The 23,857-nt window shown below is 39.0% G+C and overlaps 1 protein-coding gene across 1 annotated transcript in view; it reads right to left on the reverse strand.

Moving 5' to 3' along the window:
• Positions 1–23,857, reverse strand: part of LOC141904790 (unconventional myosin-XV-like) — a 55,800-nt gene that overhangs the window by 1,754 nt on the left and 30,189 nt on the right. Inside the window, exons 22-59 of the mRNA XM_074793463.1 lie at positions 23,050–23,121; positions 22,358–22,447; positions 20,855–20,936; positions 19,759–19,895; positions 18,996–19,094; positions 18,836–18,910; positions 18,101–18,261; positions 16,991–17,160; positions 16,183–16,462; positions 14,670–15,483; positions 14,164–14,272; positions 13,872–14,044; positions 12,464–13,498; positions 11,890–12,064; positions 11,439–11,626; positions 10,879–11,014; positions 10,217–10,338; positions 9,909–10,024; positions 9,384–9,477; positions 9,214–9,264; positions 7,747–7,861; positions 7,480–7,586; positions 6,925–6,990; positions 6,315–6,549; positions 5,822–5,947; positions 5,661–5,737; positions 5,275–5,357; positions 4,685–4,815; positions 4,497–4,591; positions 4,154–4,231; positions 3,905–4,001; positions 3,227–3,390; positions 2,503–2,571; positions 2,289–2,353; positions 2,054–2,193; positions 1,277–1,326; positions 762–845; positions 112–249 (exon numbers count right to left, since the gene is read on the reverse strand). Coding sequence (XP_074649564.1) covers positions 112–249; positions 762–845; positions 1,277–1,326; positions 2,054–2,193; positions 2,289–2,353; positions 2,503–2,571; positions 3,227–3,390; positions 3,905–4,001; positions 4,154–4,231; positions 4,497–4,591; positions 4,685–4,815; positions 5,275–5,357; positions 5,661–5,737; positions 5,822–5,947; positions 6,315–6,549; positions 6,925–6,990; positions 7,480–7,586; positions 7,747–7,861; positions 9,214–9,264; positions 9,384–9,477; positions 9,909–10,024; positions 10,217–10,338; positions 10,879–11,014; positions 11,439–11,626; positions 11,890–12,064; positions 12,464–13,498; positions 13,872–14,044; positions 14,164–14,272; positions 14,670–15,483; positions 16,183–16,462; positions 16,991–17,160; positions 18,101–18,261; positions 18,836–18,910; positions 18,996–19,094; positions 19,759–19,895; positions 20,855–20,936; positions 22,358–22,447; positions 23,050–23,121 — 6,099 coding nt within the window. The remainder of the gene's footprint in view (positions 1–111; positions 250–761; positions 846–1,276; positions 1,327–2,053; positions 2,194–2,288; positions 2,354–2,502; positions 2,572–3,226; positions 3,391–3,904; positions 4,002–4,153; positions 4,232–4,496; positions 4,592–4,684; positions 4,816–5,274; positions 5,358–5,660; positions 5,738–5,821; positions 5,948–6,314; positions 6,550–6,924; positions 6,991–7,479; positions 7,587–7,746; positions 7,862–9,213; positions 9,265–9,383; positions 9,478–9,908; positions 10,025–10,216; positions 10,339–10,878; positions 11,015–11,438; positions 11,627–11,889; positions 12,065–12,463; positions 13,499–13,871; positions 14,045–14,163; positions 14,273–14,669; positions 15,484–16,182; positions 16,463–16,990; positions 17,161–18,100; positions 18,262–18,835; positions 18,911–18,995; positions 19,095–19,758; positions 19,896–20,854; positions 20,937–22,357; positions 22,448–23,049; positions 23,122–23,857) is intronic.

A 23,857-nucleotide genomic window follows, 5' to 3' on the forward strand; every position in this document is an offset into this window, starting at 1 on the left:
CCATGAATTCTACTGCACATATATTTCAATTTATCAATTCTAAATAGCTATGCATTCGCAATGAGTTTTCTTCAGAACTGATATATTACACCTAATTCTAGGCTAATTTACCTGATTAGTTTCGATGCGGATAATCTTCTGCATCATCAAGCTGCCGACCTTGAGATCGAGGTGACAGGCGTGGGGTCCGTCTGCTCGGTAACGACGAGTTGAGATCACTTCATTCAAACTCCACGATGCATAGGTTACCTGTCCGGAGATAAACGCAAGATTTGAAATCAATCACAACAATCTCCTGCTACTCCTTTTCATCTAAAGTGAAACTTTTCGTAGGAAATCTTGGACAATACGAGATTATGACTCTCTTATGTAAAGTAAAACAAAAGGCTGAAAACAACCAATTTTTACTGCCAAAAGTATATTGTATTACCCACTTGGACTGAAACTTATTAAACCATTTTGCAAAAGGAATTTGCGAAGAACATGTTATGTCATTCACTTTTTATACAGTAGAATCCTCTTAACTCAAATGTTTTGAAGTCAAACTATCTATGATTTGAGCACAAATCCCAAGAGAACCATTTCACAACAGAACGCGAAATTAAATTCCATTGCATATAATTCAAATCGTTGTCTAAACTCAAACACAAATCACTGATCTAAATTAATTTGAGTTTCGAGGAGTACTATATACAAGTAGTAGTGATCGAATTTTTTCTTTTCATCTATATGAACAAGGAGTCAGTGTTTATTGTACTTACGTGATCAATGCTATTGAGGAAGTGAATGCCGTGTTTATTGATAGCAAGTAAACATTCATCAGGAACTCGAGGATCAGCAACGCTCTGAAATAACAAGTTACAATCATTATTGCAGCGAAGTCAGCATTTTACCAAGCGCGTTAATGCCTGAACCTGGATCCAGTTCTCAATGTTAGCACCTGAGCTTGGATCCAGTTCCACAGGCAAATGCCCAAGCCTGGATCCAGATCCACAAACGCCTTATCAATGTGTTAACTCTGGAGTTAAATCTTTCTAATCAAATGGTGGCACGTAAACATAGAAAATTTTTGAAAATGAACAAAGCAATACAAATGAAATAACATTCACGGAAGACAGACATTTCTGATAAGGTGTCCATGTTGCTAATTCAGATATCTCAGAGGGCCGACCTTCTCATTTTTCATATGATTCAGCTTATGAAAATTGCACAAAGAGGTCAGCTCTTTAGCTTTTACTCATTCTATATTCAATGTGTTTTAGCAAATGAAACTTACCATGATCTTGAAGAATTTTGACCCAAACAGTTTCCATTTGGACAGCATTTCTACAAAGAATATGAGTCAATGTTATGAAAGTTTCGTGGAAAATGTACAGAACAATTCAACATGAGCCACTGAGCATATTCAAACACATTCCATGAAAATCAAGGCGGATTTAGATGTAGATGGAGTAGCGCTAAAAGAGTTGGTTTCGATTGAACTGTCAGATCATAACAATTATGGTCAACTTGTCATTATTGACTTGTCATTCCTGAATGTATCAAATTTATTTCATTTGTCACTATGTCAATTTTCTACAGGTTTATAGAATATTACTATAGTATGCAGAAACAACGTTTTTAGGAAGGAGATATGTGCCTGTGATAGAGCAGCAGTCTTAAGATCAGCTGCATTCACATCCGTGATGGCATTAATGTTTTAAACTACAGCCTGTATATATGGATTACGTTTAACCCTTTCAGTGCATCTACACCGCAGTGCGGTTTATAAATCAAAGATTGATTTTGCTAGTACACCGCACCGCGGTGTATTGATGTAATTAGTAATAAGTAATTATCTCTCTTGAAAAATGGCAGCACCTGTCAAACATAGTGAAATATTAGTAACTAACGACACACCGCACCGCAGTGTAGACGCACTATAGTGGTATTCCCCTTGTTCAACACACTAGGGCGGAATTTTTTAGAATTTTCAAATTATTTCCAGCACTATAGGGTATTAATTAGTCAGCACTGAAAGGGTTAAATAGATTACTATTATCAGTACACTTACCGAGGAATACAGTTTTACAGTGAATTGGTGTAGATCCGGATAATTCCGTTATTTTACCGTGTACAAGGTTCACCCACGATTGCACGGGTAAATCAGACAGTTTCTCAATTCCTTTCGGTAATAATTCCATCACTTCCCGGCTACAAGTAATAATAGAATTTAGTCAACTGATTCATTTTAGCCTACTGTACCAGATTTTCTGTTTAATCAACGTAGTTTGAGATTTTCTACTCACAGTGAAGGAAGCGGTATACGATCTATTGCTTTATATTGCAGAGCAGCTAGCTTCGAAATCTCTACCTGTAAAACAAGAGAATGAGATGAAAATGACACAAAAAAGACTCGTAATTCAAAGTCATTTATTGCAAAAGGAACCATGAAATTTTCTAGGTATTGATTGTCAAGTGTTAAGTAGAATGATCTATTTTGGACCCTTCAACAATACTGACCATTTGCTGGTTAGATAACTGTTGCTGTTCCATGACCAACAAATTACCACTCAGATATGTAGACAGGCTCTGAAAATATAAATCACTAAGATTGTAGACAACATCTTATCAATCCTCTAATTCACATGAAGAATTAGTTGCTGTAGTTGCGTGTGGAACGACATTTCTAGTATTATCTGCACATAAACAGTTTCAACAACCTAAACTTTTCGGGGTATTTTTAGAGAATTTTTAGAGAATAGACATCTGTTCAGTTAACAGAAAGGGCCAGTTTCAAGACTGGAGGTTACAGACTATAGGGATGGGTTATTCAGGATGGACAGACATACAGCAGAGCCAGACAATAACTATGGTCACCCTGGGGCTGGTTCCTCAGTTGAGACGTAAGTCCAAAAATGTTCTTAAATTTTAAGACTGGTCTTAAGTTGTTAGATTGGTTATAGTACCACGATGGTCTTAAATTGGTCTTAAGTCTAAGCCATAACTATGGAACTGGGCCCTGAAGTGCTACAATGGGTGACCAATGAATATTCTATCCTGGGACATAAGACATCAGTTTCAGGGATACATATCCATTTTCAATGTTCAAGATGGTATAAATGATTATAGTAAAATCAGAGACATCGTAAAGAGTTTGGCAGGTAGCTCTCTCTCTACTAGCGTTTAATAATAACAATAATTTATATCATTGATGTGATATTAATGTAAGTTTATGAGACGTTACCTGATTGTACATGACGTCGATGTAACGATCGCTGTAGTCGTATCGTATGTCATAATACCACGTCGTACGTTGGAATAGCAGATGATATTCACGATTCTGATGAGCGAGTTCAGTCGTTATATCGAATATATACTCATCGACGTTCATCGGAGCGTGGAAATGTTCTGGAAGATTTAAGAAGAATGAAACAATGCTTGTAATGGTCTGTAAAAAGGTCGGGTTCCAGGCTGTAGATTGATAATGGCTACTGATGATAATGACGAAATTTTACTTGTCAAATATAAATGAACAGTAAGAGTAATTACATAGATTGCATGATCGCATTGCCCCAAGAGAAGCAAGTACAGTGAAAGCTCATAATCATTGCAAACAAACTAATTCTTTTGCCATTTACACTTTGACTTGTAGACATGGGGCCAGTTGCTCAAAAGTTGCTTGAAGATAACCGGCGGATAAATACCATAGTAACGATGAACTTTTGATTGTCACTATTTCAATTATCCACTGGTGAATTCAAACCAACTTCTGAGAAAGTGACCCCTGAAGGGCCAGATTCATTTCAATCAGAAAGAGCTGACTTAATTATCAAAATAGATCTTGGTGTCTATTACTGGCAAATAACTGGTTATGTTAACTCGATCCAACTATAGACTAAGCCTGATGTATTTATTCTTTTACCTTTCTCAACGACATAGTAAATTGTGTATTCATTTTGTTCGAGAGCATTTGTCATGTTCAACGTCGTGCAAATATCATCTATAACATCTTCAGCCACCTGTGAATAGATTAACAAATACATTTAGAAACAAATTTACAAAAACAGATGCAAGAGAATTAGTCTCTTCTTGACTGTACGTTCGATCGAAACCTGCCTAGGTCTGATGGTCCTTGCACCGCACCCTCCCCACTGAACTGTGCTGAACTTACCGTGACCGAACGAACATTCAACATCATCGGATATCCTCCTGGCAACAAGAACATCTGTCTCTTCGTCAGACGACCGCGCTAAAAACAATTATCGGAATACAGTTCATTTTCAACTTTCAGTCAAACTAAATGTAGAAAAATATCTACATTATGATATGATCAAGTAGTTTCAACTGGTTTGTTAGTTGTTCCATGTATCCGAAATTGTGGAGATCACAAAATCAGCTCCCTAAGGAGACAATATAAGATACGGTCTTCCTTCTTGTGTTTGACAAGAGAGACCGGAATTCTTATCCGGGCTTTCAAAAGACTTTATGGAATTAGGATTAGTGAAATAACTTACTGTCAGAGCATCGATCTCAGTTCGACTGGGAACATTTTTACGACCACCGGATTTCAGAGTTTTGCGGAAGTTTGCCAAAGCAATCGCCGACAATCCTGGATAAAGAGTACAGTATTCGTTTTCCACTCACATACGCCACTATGGTATGATATCCAAGAGAAAATTATATAGATTTCGTGTTACGTTACCGTGATATTCTCGTTTCGAATCGTGGGACGCCGTCTGTAGAAACTGTATTAAATACGGTCTCAGAATTTCACTACAATCGAAGTACGCCGTCAGAACTCCGAATAATCTCCAACCTTTCATTCCAGACTCACTGCAAATAGCACAATATCATACAATAAACATAAACTGCAAAGCATGGACAACGAGTTTTTAGCAGCCCTGACCATTTTCATTTGGCCCTGAATTTTGTTCTTATAAAATGATTTGAAATCTGTGTTCTTTCAAGACATTCTAATAAAAACGAGAATCAAAGTGGTATTAAACCTTTCAGTGTATACACCACGGTGCGGTGTATAAATCGGTGATGGATTTTGCTAGAACGCTGCACCACGGTGTATTGATGTAATTAGTTATTAGTTTTTATCTCGAATGAAAGATGGCAGCACCTTTCAAACAGAGTGAGATATTGATAACTAATACACCAGTGTAGACGCACTATAGCGGTACGGTATTCATGTTATTCAACACAATGCGTTGGAATTTTTCAAAAATTATCCTGAGCACTTTAGGGGGATGTCAGCACTGAAAGGATTAAATAATGAAATCTTACGCTTTCTTGCTTCTGTTGTTGGTCGATTGTTTACAAAGTTGACAGTAGACTTCATCTCGTAAATCGGGAGTATTGTGACATGCCTGAAATCAATCAATTGAAAAACATACAGGCACATGTGTAAAAGTTGATTTGATTAGCAAACTCAATATAAAATTGTTTCGAAAGATAACAATAACCACCAGATAGACAACATCATGTTAGTGGTCACATCCATGATGTTGACAATACGTCATGTGCAGAGGGTTTTAATAGGTTCTCTCAACATTTTCGACCTGACCTTTTAAAAATTTTCTCCCCAATAGAACCTATTCCTCTGTGTACCCTACACCTGCAGGAACTGTCACAAATCAATGTGCATAATCTGAATCAGAATTTCCACTTACCATTAAAACGATGTAGACACAATCGAGATCAGTTTGATTCTTCGCCAATGGATAATCGCCCATATATTTCATAATGGCTGCAAAAAATGAACATGCAATTAGAAAATGCCTTATTATCACATTCATCTGTGACTGGTCAAACAAGCAGTCTCTCGACAAACCTATGAAACACTCAAGTGCTAGTTTATTCGCTGTCGAAGAATGCCACTTTAATAACGATGCTTGAATCGGTGATTTCGTCCATTTGATCATTTCAGCTATCTCCTTCCAACTCCAATTACCCTTCGCTAAAAAATGCAACGAATTATCATGTCATTACTTATTGTTTATTCTCTACTTGAAATATTCATCGTGATAAGCAAGCAAGAAATCTTTTATGTGAATAAATGAACAGACAATGAGAATGAATTATCTTACAATGATCCCGCCACAATCTTAACATTTATCATTCAAACGGTTTCGAGTTTCTACACTGAGAATACATCAGTTTATCTGTTATAGACAATAATTGGTTCTCCCCAGTCGATGGAGCACGTGTTGGTAGCTACACAAATTACACGTCTATATAAACCCGAGGACTGCTTATACATAAAACTTGTATGGCAATATCTACATTATTCCCCGTAATTTTCAATGGAGAATATAAATTCGAACCTTTCTTGCTGCCTTTTTTGCTGCGATTCCGTAAACTCGCCGATTTGATCGTCTCCAACAGTTTAAACGTTCCACGAATTGAGCCGTCTGATTTTCGTAGCATCTCGTATTTGTTTGGCGATTCACGGAAATACTGCAAGGCGAACTCCATCATTGTGTATTTGGCGTCTAAGAGGTTCGTCGTAGCACTTCCGGCGCTGTGCATACTACCGTTCACGCTACCATTTACACTATGCTGCGAGATGATGAGACAAAGACATGATTTTCTTCATCTGGGAGTGAAATTTCTTGTAGTGGAATTGGGACTTTTGACAGAACACGAGTTGTGGGAACATGAAGGGATGGAGTGTGGGGGGAAGGAGAGGGGGATATGAAATGTACAATGAATGACTGACAAATGTCATCTATAAACGAACCGTAAAGATTTTTGATCGTTATAATCAGATAGCCAAAATTTCTTTATCAAATCTTCATTTCATTATTCAGAAAACAAAAAATCAAGTGAGCACAGTAAGTAGTGAAGTCTTGAAGAAACTATGAAAACTGGATTTAAAATATTATATTATGTTGGCATCCTAGAATGGTTGGAATTTGATTAGGATATATTTACCCTTCTAGGACTTGGTTGCGGTTGCTCAACTTGACGATCAGAAAGTATTGCACCAGTAGATATAGGCTGTCACGAATAAAAACAACATAACAATATGGTGAAAAGTACAATGCACGGTCAACCAGGTAAATCCCAGGTGATGGACAAGGTCTAGCAATTCATAGTGGCCAATCTGTCCATCAAACAGAAACAAATATAACATTATATTGGATGGTTCCGTTATCTCGGAAGCTCAAGAAACCTTCACAATGTTTTGTAATGTAATGTAATGTTCATTTGATCAATAAAGAATTATTAACAATTATGTACATACAAAATGTATAATATATAATGAATCATTGATTGGTTGCCACCCCGAGTCAAAATGACTGTAACCCTAATACAGTTTGTTATAACACTATTCTTTATATCGCCTGTGCTCACTAAACACCAACGCATTTCTGATGACAATTAAGCCATATTCTACTAAAACGCGATGAAAATATAATGTCCGAATTTTTGGCCGAATTTATAGTGGGATTTCTCTCGTTATATTTCGATACTGGAATAACTTACACGCACTAATTTGCTGCCTTTTCTCGTGATCTCATGTCTCGAGACTCGTTCTACATGTTCGACGGGGAACATTCCCGCTCGGCCATTCAGTGAACCGTACATCCATCCTATAAAACACAGCGTTATATGATAACGAAAGGACGTCTGCCCGAGTTGGTAATCCCACGGTAAATTTATTCCCAATTCGGTATTCAGTAAGAAATGCGCGAAATATTGCGAGTCTAAATGATACGTAAGACGAGTGGAGTATGAATAGGTTCTACTCACCGTGAGCTAAATGTCTGTCTTTGCTGGTGACCTTGATCAGGTCGCCGGACTGGAAACTGAGTAATGTAGATTCGCGGGTGTGATACGTATTCAAAGCCCGAACGTAGACAGTGCCCTGAAAATAAAACATCAGCAATGACGAATAAACACTTCGTGATCAACTATTTAAATCATTCTCAAAAACTACCATTCAAATACCGATACTGGATCTACATGATTTTGCTATTTCCTAGATCCCGAAATCCATGAAATAATTGAATAATCATCGAAATAAGTTCCGAGAAAAAGGAAATGATTTTCTATGAAAGGATAAATGTTGCAAAGGATACTGTTTCATCGAGAATATTGTATCTTTCGGTAAATATTTTCATCATTTCATGTCTTCATTAAAAGTGTAGCATGTTAACAAAATCGATTGTAAAGTAAAAAATCTTTTTTTGCTGAACCTGGTTCCCAGAAGAGGATTTAACAAACAGGATCCAGTTCCACAGTTCACAGTTAAGAAGTGACTCATCGAAAATTATCTCATTCAAACTCAAATCTTAACTTTAACTTACACAACTGTGGAACTAGCCCCAGGAGATTTAGAATTGAAAAATATTACGTATTTGTTTATATGTTTACGGGGAGGGGAGAGGATAAGGTCGAACCGGGAGAAATAAGATCGTAAATAGCAATCGTCGCAAAATCATTTCGAATCGAGGAGGATTAAAAATCAATTCAAACAAGAACGAAGCATTCGTAAATAAATAACCTGCTGTCATATCAACCCGAAAATATCATAAATACGTGAACATCATTTCCTGAAATTGAAGAAAGCCGCATATACATGTATATCTTTCTCGCGGGCATTCATCATGATATATTGCCCAAGTATGACTTAACCCTTTCGGTGCTGGCTAATTAATACCCTATAGTGCTGAAGATAATTTGAAAATTCTGAAAAATTCACCCTAGTGTGTTGAATAGCGGGAATACCACTATAGTGGGTCTACACCCTGGCACGGTATATCATTAGTTACTAATATTTCACTATGTTTGACAGGTGCTGCCATCTTTCAAGAGAGATAATTAGTAATTACTAATCAAATCATTACACCGCAGTGCGGTGTACTAGCAAAATACATCACTGATTCGTACACCGCACTGCGGTGTAGAGGCACTGAAAGGGTTAAACAATATATCAGTCATATCTCTGTACAGTAGATTGCCCCTTACTCGGTACCTCAAAATGTTTCATTTAAATAAAAGTTTGGAACATATTTGGTTTAACTTTCTATTTCCTTAATCATTAATTACTTAATTTCCAATTCAGAGAGTTGAAATCTATTTCGACATACAGTAGACGCCTCGTTACTCGGTGACTAGTCAACTCCTGGGATACGACTCAGAACATGCAGCATGAACTTTGCTAAAACCTTCTATTTCCCTGATAATTCTATTTCCCAACTCAATAATTGTTATTACCTTTTCTGAGTCGATACAATACGCCTCAATCAGCTGTTTTATCTCAGTTGCCTATCAATAAATATGAAAGTAACATTTTGAAACCAGTCAAAATATCATAACAGTTGATAATATCAGAAATTGGATGGACTTTTCAGAATTGGATGGACTTTTCAGAACTGAAATCTTACTCTAGGAGAGAATAAAGAATGTTGTAGTTTATCGTTCGTATTGACGATGACGATGCCTGTTTTCGGAGTAGTGACATCAATAATCTGTTCGAATCTGAAAAACATTCCAACAAAAATCCATCGACATGTTCCATCAAATACAAACCCAGTTCCACAGTAAATGAAGACGAAATTTGACAGTCAATCCACTAATTTAATTTTCAAACTCTTAAGCACCGCAATTGCAAAGCCCTCTTTCTAACTCTCAGCTTGCAACTGCTGAAAACTTCATGTAAATGTTCCTCAGTAATTGCAAAAAGTTCGATAGGAGTCAACCACCAAATTGTCAGCAAATGACTATGACTGTAGAACTGCAGTCCAGGGCCCAGTTTCACAAAAAAGTTAAACTTAAATTTTTCACGTCATTGCCATTGGTTACTTCATGTTTGCAATGAGGACAACAATTCAAACTTAACCATTTTAGGCTTAAACTTTTTCGTGAAACTGGGCCCAGGACTGTAGGAATTATACGACTAACCCACGTACCTGATATGCTGCAGAATCGTCAAACTTTCATCGACAAAATCCTTCTCTCTCCTGATGTATCTGACTCCCGAGTGACTTACTGCGATCATTTCAGTGTCCACAAACTCTTTCTCACACTGTAAACAATATCAATCGATTTTTAAGGCCAAATCAAAATTTATGCCTCTTGACAATCACACACAGATGAACAAAGAATACACCAAACTATTTGAGAGGATAAAATGCCCATTTCTTTCCTTAGAAAAGGAGTTACTTTCAAAAAATTGGAATGTTGCTATTAGATACGGTCATATACAGATCATACATACCATTACTGGGAATAACCTCGAAAAGTAAACAGGCCATTCCCGGGCTGCTTCAACTACCATCTTCTTTACGTAACTTTTATGCGTAGGTGAAGTGAAATTTTCGGACGTAACGCCGTGACTCTCTGGAAAATATGATGTTATTTCGACATCAGTGAAGTGCAAGGCGCGAGATCGTTTAACCCTTTCAGTGCTGACTAATCAATACCCTATAGTGCTGGAGATAATTTGAAATTTTTGAAAAATTCCACCCTAGCGTGTTGAATAACGGGAATACCACTATAGTGCGTCTACACCGCGGCGCGGTGTATCGTTAGTTACTAGTATTTCACTACGTTTGACAGGTGCTGCCATTTTTCAAGAGAGATAATTACTAATTACTTATTACATCAATACACAGCAGCGCGGTGTGCTCGCAAAATCCATCACCGATTCATACACCGCACTGCGGTGTAAAGGCACTGAAAGGGTTAAATCCCTGAGATTCACGCGGTAATCTCATCATTAGGGTAACTAACTGATCTCGAATTTTCATATCATCCGATGCAATTACAACTTTTATCATCACTAGGTGGCACTGTCGGTATGTTTCTGCGTTTCTTGTTTTGGTGTTTGCGATAGCAGGCAATTAAAATTCTAGCCCCGATGGGTTATCGAACGCTTACCGAGCAAGCTTCTCATTTTCACGCGTTCATCTTTGTTGATTCGCACGCAATTCGTCACGAATACATCCTGCGCCACCTGGCAGAATATCAACGTCAAAGCGAGAGGATTGTCCAACCGTTCGGACGGAGAAAACACCTGAAATGATTATAACGCATTTATTTTCCACCCAAGTATTTCATGGAAATGAACAGATACAATCATGCTACAGTCGACATTTAGTGGTGACTGATAAAAGTGATTTTCAGGAGAAATTACTGAAGAGAGTTCCCCTTGGCAAATGCAATACGCGAAATGCAAATGAATTTCCCAAATATTTCCCTGATTACGGGAAGATTTCTCAAGTTCCCAAATATTTCCAAATGGGAATTATTATTTCGAAAGGCCCAGGTTTTTCCCAATTTCCCCGTACTGGGGGAACCTTGATTACGAGGTGTTGCGGTCTCTCCGCCCAAGAGAGATCAAATTCTTGACCTGATGGATGGTTCTCTCCAGCGCTAGATGACCGATGCATAGTTATAAGCTAAGCCGGCGTAATCAGCAGCATTTATATCTATCTTACCTCTTTTCTGATCTGTATCTGCCAGGGTACTCGAGTGTACATGTAGAACGGTGCCGAATTAGCCGAATGTAGCTGCGACACGATCGTTTCTATTGTTTGTTGCGATTTCGGGCTGACGAACGGCATCAGCGGCGGTGGTTTAGGAATCGACGCTCTCTCGGGAGATTGTCTCGCTTCTATAGGTCCAGCTATATATATATATAGACACGATAATAACACAGTGAACTTCGGATTTTTTTAAAGTCAGTAGAAGAGTGTTCGTCTCGGAAACTAATAACTACATCAGAATGGCAGGGATCCAGTTCTGTATATACAGTTGTGGGCTAAGATTCAGAATTCAATCTGAACCTAAACAACTCTAATGTCAAGTTTGACTATACTAAATACCGGTACAGTATTTTTTTCTCGTAGTGAGAATTGTGCTCAGATCTGAAAAATGAAAGAGGCTTACTTCTAAATTCAGGAGGTGGAAGGGGTATCGGTATCGGTTCCGTTTGTGTCTTCTCCGGTTCATCTTCATCTTTATTCAAACTCGACATTTTCCATTGTAGCAACATCGCGCGTTGTTTCATATCTATTTTCACGCCTGTGTCGATTTTCTCGGGCGGTTTCTCGCCTCCGTCGAGCTGGAATACAAACATCTCCGTTACGAACTTCCATATCTTAGTCAAAGGTTCTTTTATTGACTGAATCAGGAAAAGGAAACCTTCTACTGATAATCCCTAAATGGTGCTCAGTGTATGGAGATCTATCCTATGACAGTGGTAGCAATTGTCAAATATCAAGACTTTATGTTAAAACCTGTCAATACTTTCCTCAAAAAACCTGTTTCCATCAACAAATGAGAACTGATGCGTAAAAATCAACGGAAAAAAAAACCAGTTTGATATTCTATTCTATTCTATGTTTAAGATCCCTTCCTAACGTATATCCATAATAATTTCAATGTCAATAAATTCTGATGTTATACCGGGAATGGGCTCAAAACATATGCGAATAGAGTATGGATGGATTTACATTTTTACCTTGTCGGTTTTTGGATCTTTGCCGAGTTTAGCGAGAGCGGACGCAATACCGATCTCGGCTGCCTTTTTGATATTCTCACGACTCGCGCTTTGAGTACGAATAAGTTCCATTGTTTCCTGTTCCACTTGATCGCGATGTGCCACGGCGCCGGCGCCGGTTATCTCGTGCGTTTTCACGGGTTTCTCCTCGATGAACAGTTTTCCGACGTGTACTTTGTGTCGGTGATCGCGGTTCGGTTTCGGTGGCCAGCAGACGTGACCGACGCGAATCGTCGTCGCGCGTCCCGGCAGTTTCTCTACCTCGACTCGCTCGTCGTCCGTCGGAGGAGGGGACGGCGTCGCCATCGATTTTTGTCGGTCGATCTTGACACTTGAACCGAGCATCAACATCGCTCCGTCCTGGTCGGAGCTTTCAGAATCCGATATATGGCCGTTTGAAACCGGTGGTGGGGGTGGAGGGGGAGGTGGAGCAGTCCGTTTAACCGGTAACCCGGGCTTCATCGGAGATCCCAGACCCGGCGAACTGGTTTTAACTGGTGACCCCAGTTTTGTTGGAGATCGAGGACCCGGTGAACTGGTTTTAACCGGTGAGCCAGGTTTTGTTTTCGTCGGTGAACGTCTCACTTTCGGCGATGTAACGGGACTGGTTATCGGCGAGCCTTCGACGCCCGGTATAGTCTGCACGTCTTCGGAGAATTTAACCATCGATATTTTCCTCTGCGGCGACGTCACACGCTCCGGAGGGGACTGTGACTCGTAATGCTCCTTGAGATTACGCACGGCTGCACGGTTGCCGTGGCCCGGACCTTGCGGGATGACTATCGGCGACGGAGCGCTAACGCCTTTACGCCGTTCCGATAAAGATGGCTGATTGAGATGATTCGACGACGTTGAAGGCGTCGGTTGGCTGCCGGTCGGTGTCGCAATCTGCTGCAGTTGTTGTTTCAATATTTCACCTTGGAGCGAGTATTGAAGTAGTTGATTCTGTAAAGCCTGTTGTTGGACAGCCGCATGCAGAACTTGCTGTTGCTGCTCCTAAAACATAAATAAATCAATCGACATCGAATCCAGTAAATAATCTCAAACTGATAGTTTAGGGGGTACCCGGGTTACGGTAGTTAGTTAACTAGCTTCATACAATTCATGCTCTGTTCGGAGCAAATGTTACCTAGAACTATTGAGCCAGAATGCGAACCCCACATTTCTACACAGTCACGAATCAGACAGAAGTAACTACTACTAGTCATGTTTGGAAAATGCTTCAGTTTCTAGACTTCTTATACGGTAAAACCCCGAACACAGCCTTTCTACTTGGATGACTGATTATATATGACTGTGACCGCCTATCAAGCAGATCCACCCATGAAAACTAGTGAAATTATATTCAAATTTCTTTCGGAAGACCTACCATTTGAGCCATAGTTGCATTTTGACTAGCGATTTGATGTGCAGCTTGGTTCAGGTTGGCTTGTTGGGTTGCTATCTGCTGAGCTTGCATATGCAAATACGGATTACCTAAGTTCGGATTCACAGTCGCCAAACCAGGAGTTACTGAACCTAAACCGGGATTAACGAGCGGAACTGGAATGAAAGTTTTGAAATCCTTTAAGATATATTCTGATTTCAGAATATTTCATAATGAATTTTTCTTTATATCGTGAGCAATTTATCTCTAAAATGTGAACTCTTGTTGGACCTACCGGTTCCAAATCCGGCGCTGATGGGCGGATTCATTAATTGGTTACCCATGGCGACATTGTTCATGCCCAAATTCATTACTCCAGTTCCTGCTTGAGGCATGTACGCAGTCTATAGAAAGACAGTCAGTAAATTAATTAAACAAGAATTATATATAAATCTACATGGGCTCCAGTACAAGTGAGACTATCACTGGCAGTGATTGTCTGCCCCTCTGTCTTTACCCCTCCTCTCTTCCCTCTTTTAACCCCCTCATTCTTCACTCTCCAGTTTGCACTCTACCCCCATATTCTCCACTCCTCTCTCCACCCCTCATTCTCCACTCTCCCCTCTCTTTACTGATGATGAAATTCACCCAGTTTATGAGAAATACAGATTAAACGTCATATTTTATATACATTTACATGAGACAGACCAGGATAATATCTGGATCCAGATAAGCGAGTTTTACAGAATGTTCAACTCCTTTGTGAAATTTGGTACCGATCGCAATTCAAGATGATCTCACCTGGTTCAGTCCCGGTACTCCCTCACCTCCTCCGCGCATTACTCGTACCATCCTCGGCCCGTCCGTCAAATCATCCAAACTCTCGTCGATATCCTGATCGAAATCGAACAATTCATCGACCATTCGACTGATCTCGGACGGCGCCGGTTGACTGGTCGACTGAGCGTCGTATTGTTCACTTCCTGTCGACGTAGTTCGCTCGCGTTCTTGACTCGCTGTTTTATGTAATATCTTATCCCGAGCCGTCTGGCCGCCGGGTTTCACGTTCGTCGTTTGCGGCGATTTTATGAAATGTCCGCCGGTCACGTGACCGTTCGGCACGTCGTAGTCGACGGCGACGCAGTTAGCGACGTGATTGTTGACGACGATCCCATTGGCATAGTAACGATCGTTCAGTTTCGAGCGGGCCAAATCGGAATTGACCTCAGCGATGTTTCGATATCGCTGATTCAACTGCGACGAGTTCGATAGTCCCAAATTGTCGTTTTGTCGTTGCGGCGGACTACCACTTGGCGGCAGCACCGGCGGTACAGGCGCGCTACGTTTGATATATCTCGAATTGAGGCGGCTCTGGCGAGCGAGTCCGCTTTCCTCGCCGATCGTCGCTGGGCGCTGATTTAATTTGCTCTCCTGCGAAAACACGAGCGATTCGTTCGGCGAAACCGGCGGCGATCTTGTCGGCGACGGCGAACTCGACGACCGGCGTCGCCGCCGAGCAGATGTGATTACCGGCGATTGCGGAGTATCCGACGGCAGCAGCACGATCGTGTTTGAATCCAATTTAAAAATCCGTGGAAGATCAGGATTGTGAGGTCTGAAAATGCAAACCGGTTATATATATTCTACACATATTTATGAATAAATAGATTGTAAATAACAATATCCAGTAGCTGCTGCAGTTTCTCAAAAGTTAGGTAAAGATAACCGCTGGATAAATACCATGCTAACAATGAACTTTAAATTGTCGAACCATTGATGAAACACTATTCCGTGTTGCGACAATATATACAGAATAACACTGATAAAACGAGAAAGATGAAGTCCGAAAGTTTCCTCAAAGTCGTCTTCAGGAATTAGCTGTAAGTAAACTTTTCGGACTTCAGTTTTCGCGTTTAATTCATGTAGCATTCTCTATATGTCACCATGTCAACTATCCACTGGTTAACTCTAAACTTACATTTGAGCGACTGGCCCGGATTAATATCATGCAGTTTTAATCGTCATTATGTCAACTATCCACTGCTTAACTCTAACCATCTGGAACCATCGGCCCGAGAAAAATATGTATCACATAGTTTTAATTGTCGCTATGTTGACTATCCATTGGTTAACTCTAACCAACCATTGAGCAGCTGGCCCCAGAAAAATATGTATCATGTAGTTTTAATAGTCACTATATCAACTATCCACTGGTTAACTCTAAGAAACTTTGAGCAACTGCCGCCCCTGACTTAGTATAAATTCCAATTACAACGATCTGAATTAAGCGAGTTTGACTGTCGGTTTCACTTACGTATTGGCGTATGTTTTTATCCGGCTCGCTTTGCGATCTCTCGATTTTGACGGCGACACGAGGAAGTACGCCTGATTACACGGAAAATGAGGCGGTATTTCCATTTCGCTGATCAGATCGAGGATATAGTTGTAGCCGGCGAGTTCGTAGACGTCGTCGTCGTCCAACAGCTGAACGCTCCAACCGTGATTACTCTCCATCAGATTACGCGATTTCAACACGCGCGACGCAAATTCTTCGCCTGTCATCCATGAATTAACCGCTCCAACACCAGTCGTACCTGATGCATAAATAAACGGTTACAGCGCTGGTAATTTTTCAAAAAAAATCTGTACATGTTACCGCAGCATGGCCACTTTATTTGACTAGCTTTTCCCCTGACATGCACGTTGTTTTCCCTGACCCGTGCGTAGTTTTCCCTGACTCGATCTGCTAAGAATCCAATCAATTAACATAGTTGAATATGTAAAACATAGACGGAAACTGTTTGATTTTATGCGCAATCTGGCAGTCTCAACAAATTTCCCCGACTTATCCCCGATTTTTAGCTTTTTTTAAAACAAAATTCCCCATTCCCTGATTCCCAGGTGAGGGGGCTACCCTGTCCTTGCAGTAAGAAGAAACGAATGGCAGATCGAGTTGATTAAGTCGGTCTGCCAATCGGTGCTCAGTCAGTTGAAGGATTGAAAAGTTGGACCCAGTCCCGCAGTACTAAGTTATAGTCGACTCTTAAGTAGAGGTTCATTTATAATGAGCTGACCGAGTCTCACATCTGCCTAAGTCGATCTAGCAGATTTATAAAGCTTACCGTCGGTGAATTTGACCTCGAGTGCCATGTGAGCGCGTTTTCGGTTGGCTTTCCACTCCAACATACACGGTGGATACGTACGAGAGAAAACAGCGTCGTTTTTCATCATTTGTAACATTTTGTGTTGACAAACCGATTTGAATCCGTTATACGCGTAATCGGATACATACCTAAACAACAGAAAGAACAGTTATTCTTCATCAACAGAAAGAACAGTCATTCTTCATCAACAGAAAGAACAGTCATTCTTCATCAACAGAAAGAACAGTCATTCTTCATCAACAGAAAGAATAGCCATTCTTCATCAACATGAAGAATAGACATTCTTCATCAACAGACAGAATAGCCATTCTTCATCAACAGAAAGAACAGTCATTCCTCATCAATCAGTTCCGTATTTAATTAGGTTTTTGGTCTTTTCCTATTTCGTCCATTCCCTTTCGTTTCACCCCTCTAATCACCCATTTGACATGGCCATTTCAATTTCCTATTACCTTCATGTCTTTCCCTTCCCATTTAACCCCTTGCTACTTCGCCCCTTTTGCATTCTATATTCTTAACATATGGAGGTTGGTTCAAAAATTTGAAATATAAAGTGGGAATGAAATGGGAAATTTTACTTCAAGTTTGCATACGTATCTGTATAACCTTGGGGAACATTTCAAGGTGAATCAATCTTTTCCAGTTTTTTCAATTGCTTGGTTTACGGGATAGATAGACCTATCAAAATATCATTTCAGAGGAGGAAATGAAAATTTTAAAAAAATCCCTTAGTGAGATAAAATCACTTTTTAAAGGAAGACTGAACTGTCAATAGGGCAGTATACATGTATACATAGTCCAAAAAAATGATTCTTGGAAAGTTCGAGTTCTGCACATTGCGATCAAAGAAGAACCTTGTGTTTTTCAAATTTTTTCATCACTCAAGCCAGGATTCTCATTTGGTTTTTTGCTTATTTTTTCACTGAATTTGTTTTTTTGAATCTGTTTTTTAACCTTGTCACACGATCTATGACATGAGTATATATAGCACTGGTCCATGATTTCAAGGCCCTCGAATCAAGCAGTATACAAATACCGGTATATTGATATTCAAGGTTGAATGCTTACTTCAGTAGATATTTGTACAAACGAGGCGTAGGCGGAAATGTACTGAGACAATTCGCCATCAGCAACCAACCGCGTTCGTTGTTAGCCTCGTTGTTGTTTTGCCATGTTTGATTGATAAGTTGAGAGTAGATCTCGTCTCTCAGTCGACCGTTCTCCAACACCTGCAATTATCAATGCACTCAAAATCATCTGCTCTTTTTTCTTCAAAAATTTTTCAACTCAAAAAGTTAGATAAAGAAGAGATATCGAATCATCTAGTTACAAAAATTTGAATTTGGAAGATAAATTTTGGGAAAATGGGTCAATGCTGATTTTTAAGTAAGATTTTTGCTTGATCAAACTCGTATTTTCTTTTTCTTTCTGAGGGTATTTGGCTTTATGTTACTAAATACCATGTGTGTGTGTATGTGTATGTTTATGTGCATGTGTATGTATATTGTGGTATTATGTTAGTTGTATCAGTTGTTAAAACTTTTTTTTGCAAAATAATCAAAAAAAAATCTTCAATCACAAATTCTTTTTGGCGATTGATGTATGGACCATATAGCGAGATACGGAAAACACGATCTGGGCCCGCGTCTGGACAGGGCTCTGGACCCGGCCGGTGCTGATGAAAACCAGGAGGCCGTTTCACAAAGCGTAATCAAACCTTGATTAACTCCACAAAAAGTTTCACAAAATGTAATTACAGTTTGTGAAACTGGGAGGTGTATGAGCTATCAAACTTATACGTACCATTTGAACGATATAATCGCCCAATAAAGTCTCTCGCCAACCAACTAAATTAGCATCATTCATAAATCGTAATATCTGAAAAGTTTAAAAATCGTTTGAAATATAATATCTTTGAGTAGTTCAGAATTCTTTGAAGATGTAATTGGTTTAGTTTTCGTACCAGTTTGAATAAAGCTACAGCATCAATGGCGTCATCAGCATCAGTCACTGTGAATGGTTGATCAATAGGTTCAGTTCTCATACCCCAATCACCTGGAGCCTATGACAATACAACAACTAAATGCTTTAAGCCACCCTACATCTGCTGAGACAAGAAGCTGCTTTTGTTGGAGTTTGCCGCTTCGGGTCAGATCGCTGAACTCTGGAATTTTTACTTTTTTTTCACATCCATACAATTTCGATTTTTTGTATATCTCTTCGTCACAAAACACCTGGGCCTTATTTCAGAGACTGAATATCAAAGTTATTCCTAGAGGGATAACTCCTTAATCTGGGTAACAACCACCGTAGTAACGATGAGAAACCATGGTTATAACTGACGAATTTCAAAATAATCCCAGGAACAATTTTTCTTCCACATCTATGAAACCCAGCCAAGGATTTTCACATTTTTTTCACGCCAAGATACAAAAACATAAGCCATTACTGGTCATAATCTGAACGGATTGAAATAAAATTTCATAAACTTTAAATAACGCAGCATAAATTCTAAACTCCACAGTATATGGGATAAAAAGGGATCAAAACAATTGAATTTTTCAATTGAATTATTCACACATTTTCATGATTTTCAAAATCGTTTGCTAGTATTTCACAATTTTCCCATCGACGGCACCCTTCTGACCCATGCTTCAATTCAACCCATCCTTTTGATCCAATGGATCCCTGCTTGCTAATCAGGTTGAAGGTACCCGATTACTTACCTTGAGGAATACATTGCGTAGTTTAGCGACAGTGTGAGCATTGATGTCATAAGGTAACGAGTACTCATTGCTCTCCGTCTGTGTGATGTTGCCCACTACTGTTACGATGTTACGATCGCTGTGCAATGGCTGCCATTCTGCAAGAATAAACGTCACAAATATCAACACTAAAATCAGGTAAATATCATTTCATTCATTCATTTACCCGATGAAGCTCTGTATGTATTTTCAATAAAATAGAAGTAAACCTACAAAGAACTATCTGTCTTTCCCGTTTACAGACTTGATACCTGGTTAACACATCTCATTAATAGCAGATAGATTCTATTGATTCAATATGTTTCTTAACTGAGCTTTTTAGTCTTATAGCAATAGTTCAAAATAGTACAATTTCAGTTGTATGTCTAGATCAAGTTTTTCAGATGAGCCAGCTTCAGCCATTCACAAGCTACGGCTAGGATTGACGGTTGGGGCTATTTGCATATATCAGGTGACCAGCTCTAGCCAATCATGGCATTTGGTGATTTTCAGAGGCGTCTGATTCAAAACAAATGTCTTCGGCAAATATTTGTATGCAAATATGTGTATTTTTGTACTTGTACATCCTAATGTTAACAATAACTAGATTCAACACACACAATAAAACACACTGAAACTTAAGTATTGTTATGGCTCATGCTTCAGTCCGGGCACTAAGTCAGATTATCATCAACAAGTCAGCAAAATATCAGAGAGATCTGTCGCAAATTATGTGACTAATACATATTGCAATATCGAATCTGCATTATGATATACTATATACTTGTTACTTGAGAACTTCGAGATTTGAAATGGTTCTGCGATGTACATAAGTAACATACCTGTATGGAAAAAAAACATTTTCCCTCCATTTACTCATAATAGTCGACACACAGTCACAGCTACTGATGAAATGGCTATGAAAATCTGTTTCATATCATGAAACTACTTTTCAACAGGACCGTTTGAATGAAGCGTACCGGTAATCAATAATTCAATAAATCAATACGCTCGTTTATATGATGGATACGGTTGATTGATTGACTAGTTGTTGTATGCAGAGTAAAAAGAGACTTACGATCTTGTTGACCGAATAAAACCGCCAACCTCGGCGGAACTTCTAGATGGGCAACGTTCACCATAGCTCGAGCTGCTCTTTCCTGAAAATAACAGAAAACACAAATACGCATGTAAATATCTAATTACCCAAAGTTTGTTCTACATGAGCCAATTTCACCCATAAGTTTTTGACTAAGAATTTAATAATGGTCGTTAGCAACTTCGTCATTCTCAATTGCTCAGAAGTTTTCATTGAAACTTTCCAAAACCCGGTTCCACATCCGACTCTAGGGTTGCCACAAACTGTGGATCCGAGTAGTTTTTATTATAGAGATTTTGGTTCTGGAAAATGTAACATTAATTTTGACACATTGTAAAGTAATTCGTATAGACAAAGAGTTACCAGTTGTGCAAACTTCTAGGCTCCATTGAAATAGAACCACCATTAGAATCAGACCCACATAGAATATAGAAATTTCTTATGATTTTATTTGGAAAAATATAAGTACGATAACCACACTCAAACGTGGTGAACAAATAATAAGATCGTTTCCATCTCACCCTAGAGATCATCGTCAGGGTGATGAAGGGTGAGATCATAACGTCGTGTTCTTATATTTTAGATTGTTTCAATAAATGAATTCTCTATTATAGAATTCTTTTAATTTGTAAATAGTGGGTTTTTATCTTATTTGGAAATATCTTATATTGTGTTCAACAATCATCATTATCTTTTAACCATTCTTCCAACTCATGAATGATGCTAGTCACTTGTGTGCTTTCAAATAAAAAATGTCCATATTCTAATTGTAGGGCTTCATACATATCAACGCAGAATATACAGTAAACTGAAATTCGTTCAGTTTATGAGAAATCATTTATGAGAATCATTTATGAGAAATATGCATTAAACATATTTTTCTTATATAAATGATTATTCTACATCATTGATTTATTGGTGGACAGTATATGATAATGGTAAGCAAACTAATGTGAGTTATTACTAAGTGGGTTCAATTGTATAGTTCGTTCCTCATTTCAATTTACATCTAAAGCATCAAAGCGATTAATGTGTATAGGCAGAGAAGAAACATATTGCAGAAACTAATGCCGCGATCACAAGAAGAATATTTGGTTCTGGATCAAACAGGGCCGCACCAACCCTGAGTGAAATTTTGCCAGTGCCTAATAAGAGAACATAAATCACTCACTTGATATAAAATCCTATCAAAACGATGCTATGGAAATTGAGGTGACCCACTTCCAGAAACAGTTAGCATTCACATGGAATGATTTGACCAGTGTCCAACCCTTTTGGTTGGGCCAAATTTGGCTAATAGGCACGGACCCACATGGCGTGACCTGTCTGAAAAGTTGGCCCGTTGCTAATCTGCTCAATTTAGCTCGTGTGATCGTGGCTATTTACGTCACGAATAAAATTCAATCGGCGCCATCATACAGAATGAGAAATAAGCGCGATGTAAGCTGGGTATATACAACGTCTCTGGATCGAGAAAATCACCTGCATTTCACGTTGCTCTAACCGAGTAGGAACTCGATTGAACGATCCGTCCTTCGGAGATTTAAATCGAGGATCCGCAGCCTTAATTAACTAATTAGAAACAATCAAACACGAATTAGTTAAAACACTCTTACAAACGATTACAGTGCAGACATGACTAACCGATTTTCTCTTATTGAAGTAGTTTTTCACCAAAAACCATAGTAGTTCAATCCCAATTCAGAGAATATTGGCAGAGAGAAAGGACAAGGTACAGAACTTGAAGGAAATATAGAAATTTAATTGAAAATGAAGAAATTATTCCGATTTTTAGAGGTCTTTTTCTATATTATTGGGAGTAGTTGAGCTCTTAAAAAGAGCGTAGAAATTGTTCTCAAATAGTAGTCATAGTTAGTCCGGGGGTGACAGCGAACAAATTCTGTTAGCCAGATGAGTCTGCTTTCACTCGAAATTGACTTCAAACATTCAGTCATAGTTGAATAGAAAAAACTGCGTAGATTCAATATCGTATTGATACTGTATTTCTATTCTATGGTGCTGATTTCAGACTTTGGTTTATCAATTATTCCTACATATAGATAGAGTATTGGATTAGTACGTAACGTGCCTTTCAGTAACTAAGTTGATTCAAAATCCGGTTATGTGTCGACCTATCCTCTACTGGTATAGAACGTACAGGTAGGTAGTCTTACCTTAGCTTCAACTTGCGACTGTTTCAATAGTTTTTCCTCTTCCTTTCTCTGCCGTCTCATTTCATCGCGCATCTAGAAATTCGGAAATACAGAAACTTGATGTGAATTACCAACCAAACTGATATAGTTAACATCCACAGAAAATACATCATCGATGGTGTGTAGATCATAAGCTTGCAAAATGTACGTAAAATCATGTATTTTGTGGGAACTCTATCAAACGAAAAGGCCTTAATTACAATAATATTTTGCACTATGTGGCACTACATGTGGTGCCCAAATCAGATTCAAACTTTTGAAAACACGGTTAAAAAGTCATCATTGTAGAGCCTTCCACAAGACAGCTGCCTTCTAAGTCCCCCTTTGGCATCCCCAAATTGGCAACTTGGTTCTATGCACTCTTCCAGAAAATGTGGTTGTGTAAGATCCAATCACTAGTAGCCGATGTGAAATCCCCACAGACATCATATCAATCTCCCTATGACATCATCAAAATGTCTGCCAGTACTAGTAATTGAATCTTTAAGGCTGGCTTATGTCGACAAGCAACGCGACGCCTACCAACTCCTACCAACGCAACTGAGAGCAACCGCGATCGCAGCCCAGCTTATGTCGACTGCACTCCGATTCGCAGCAACTGAGGCCGACTAGCGGGATATGAGATCCACCCAGTTGCTTCCCTGCTTATGTCGGTTGCGATTACTAGCAACTGCAACGGCTCAAATGGTCACGTGATAAGCATTTTGAGAATAAATTTGAATTATTAGGAAATATATTTCTATTAGAAAAGCTATTTCTTTAAGACTTT

The sequence above is a fragment of the Tubulanus polymorphus genome, chromosome 4, assembly GCF_964204645.1.
Source record: "Tubulanus polymorphus chromosome 4, tnTubPoly1.2, whole genome shotgun sequence".
Lineage (NCBI taxonomy): Eukaryota > Metazoa > Nemertea > Palaeonemertea > Tubulaniformes > Tubulanidae > Tubulanus > Tubulanus polymorphus.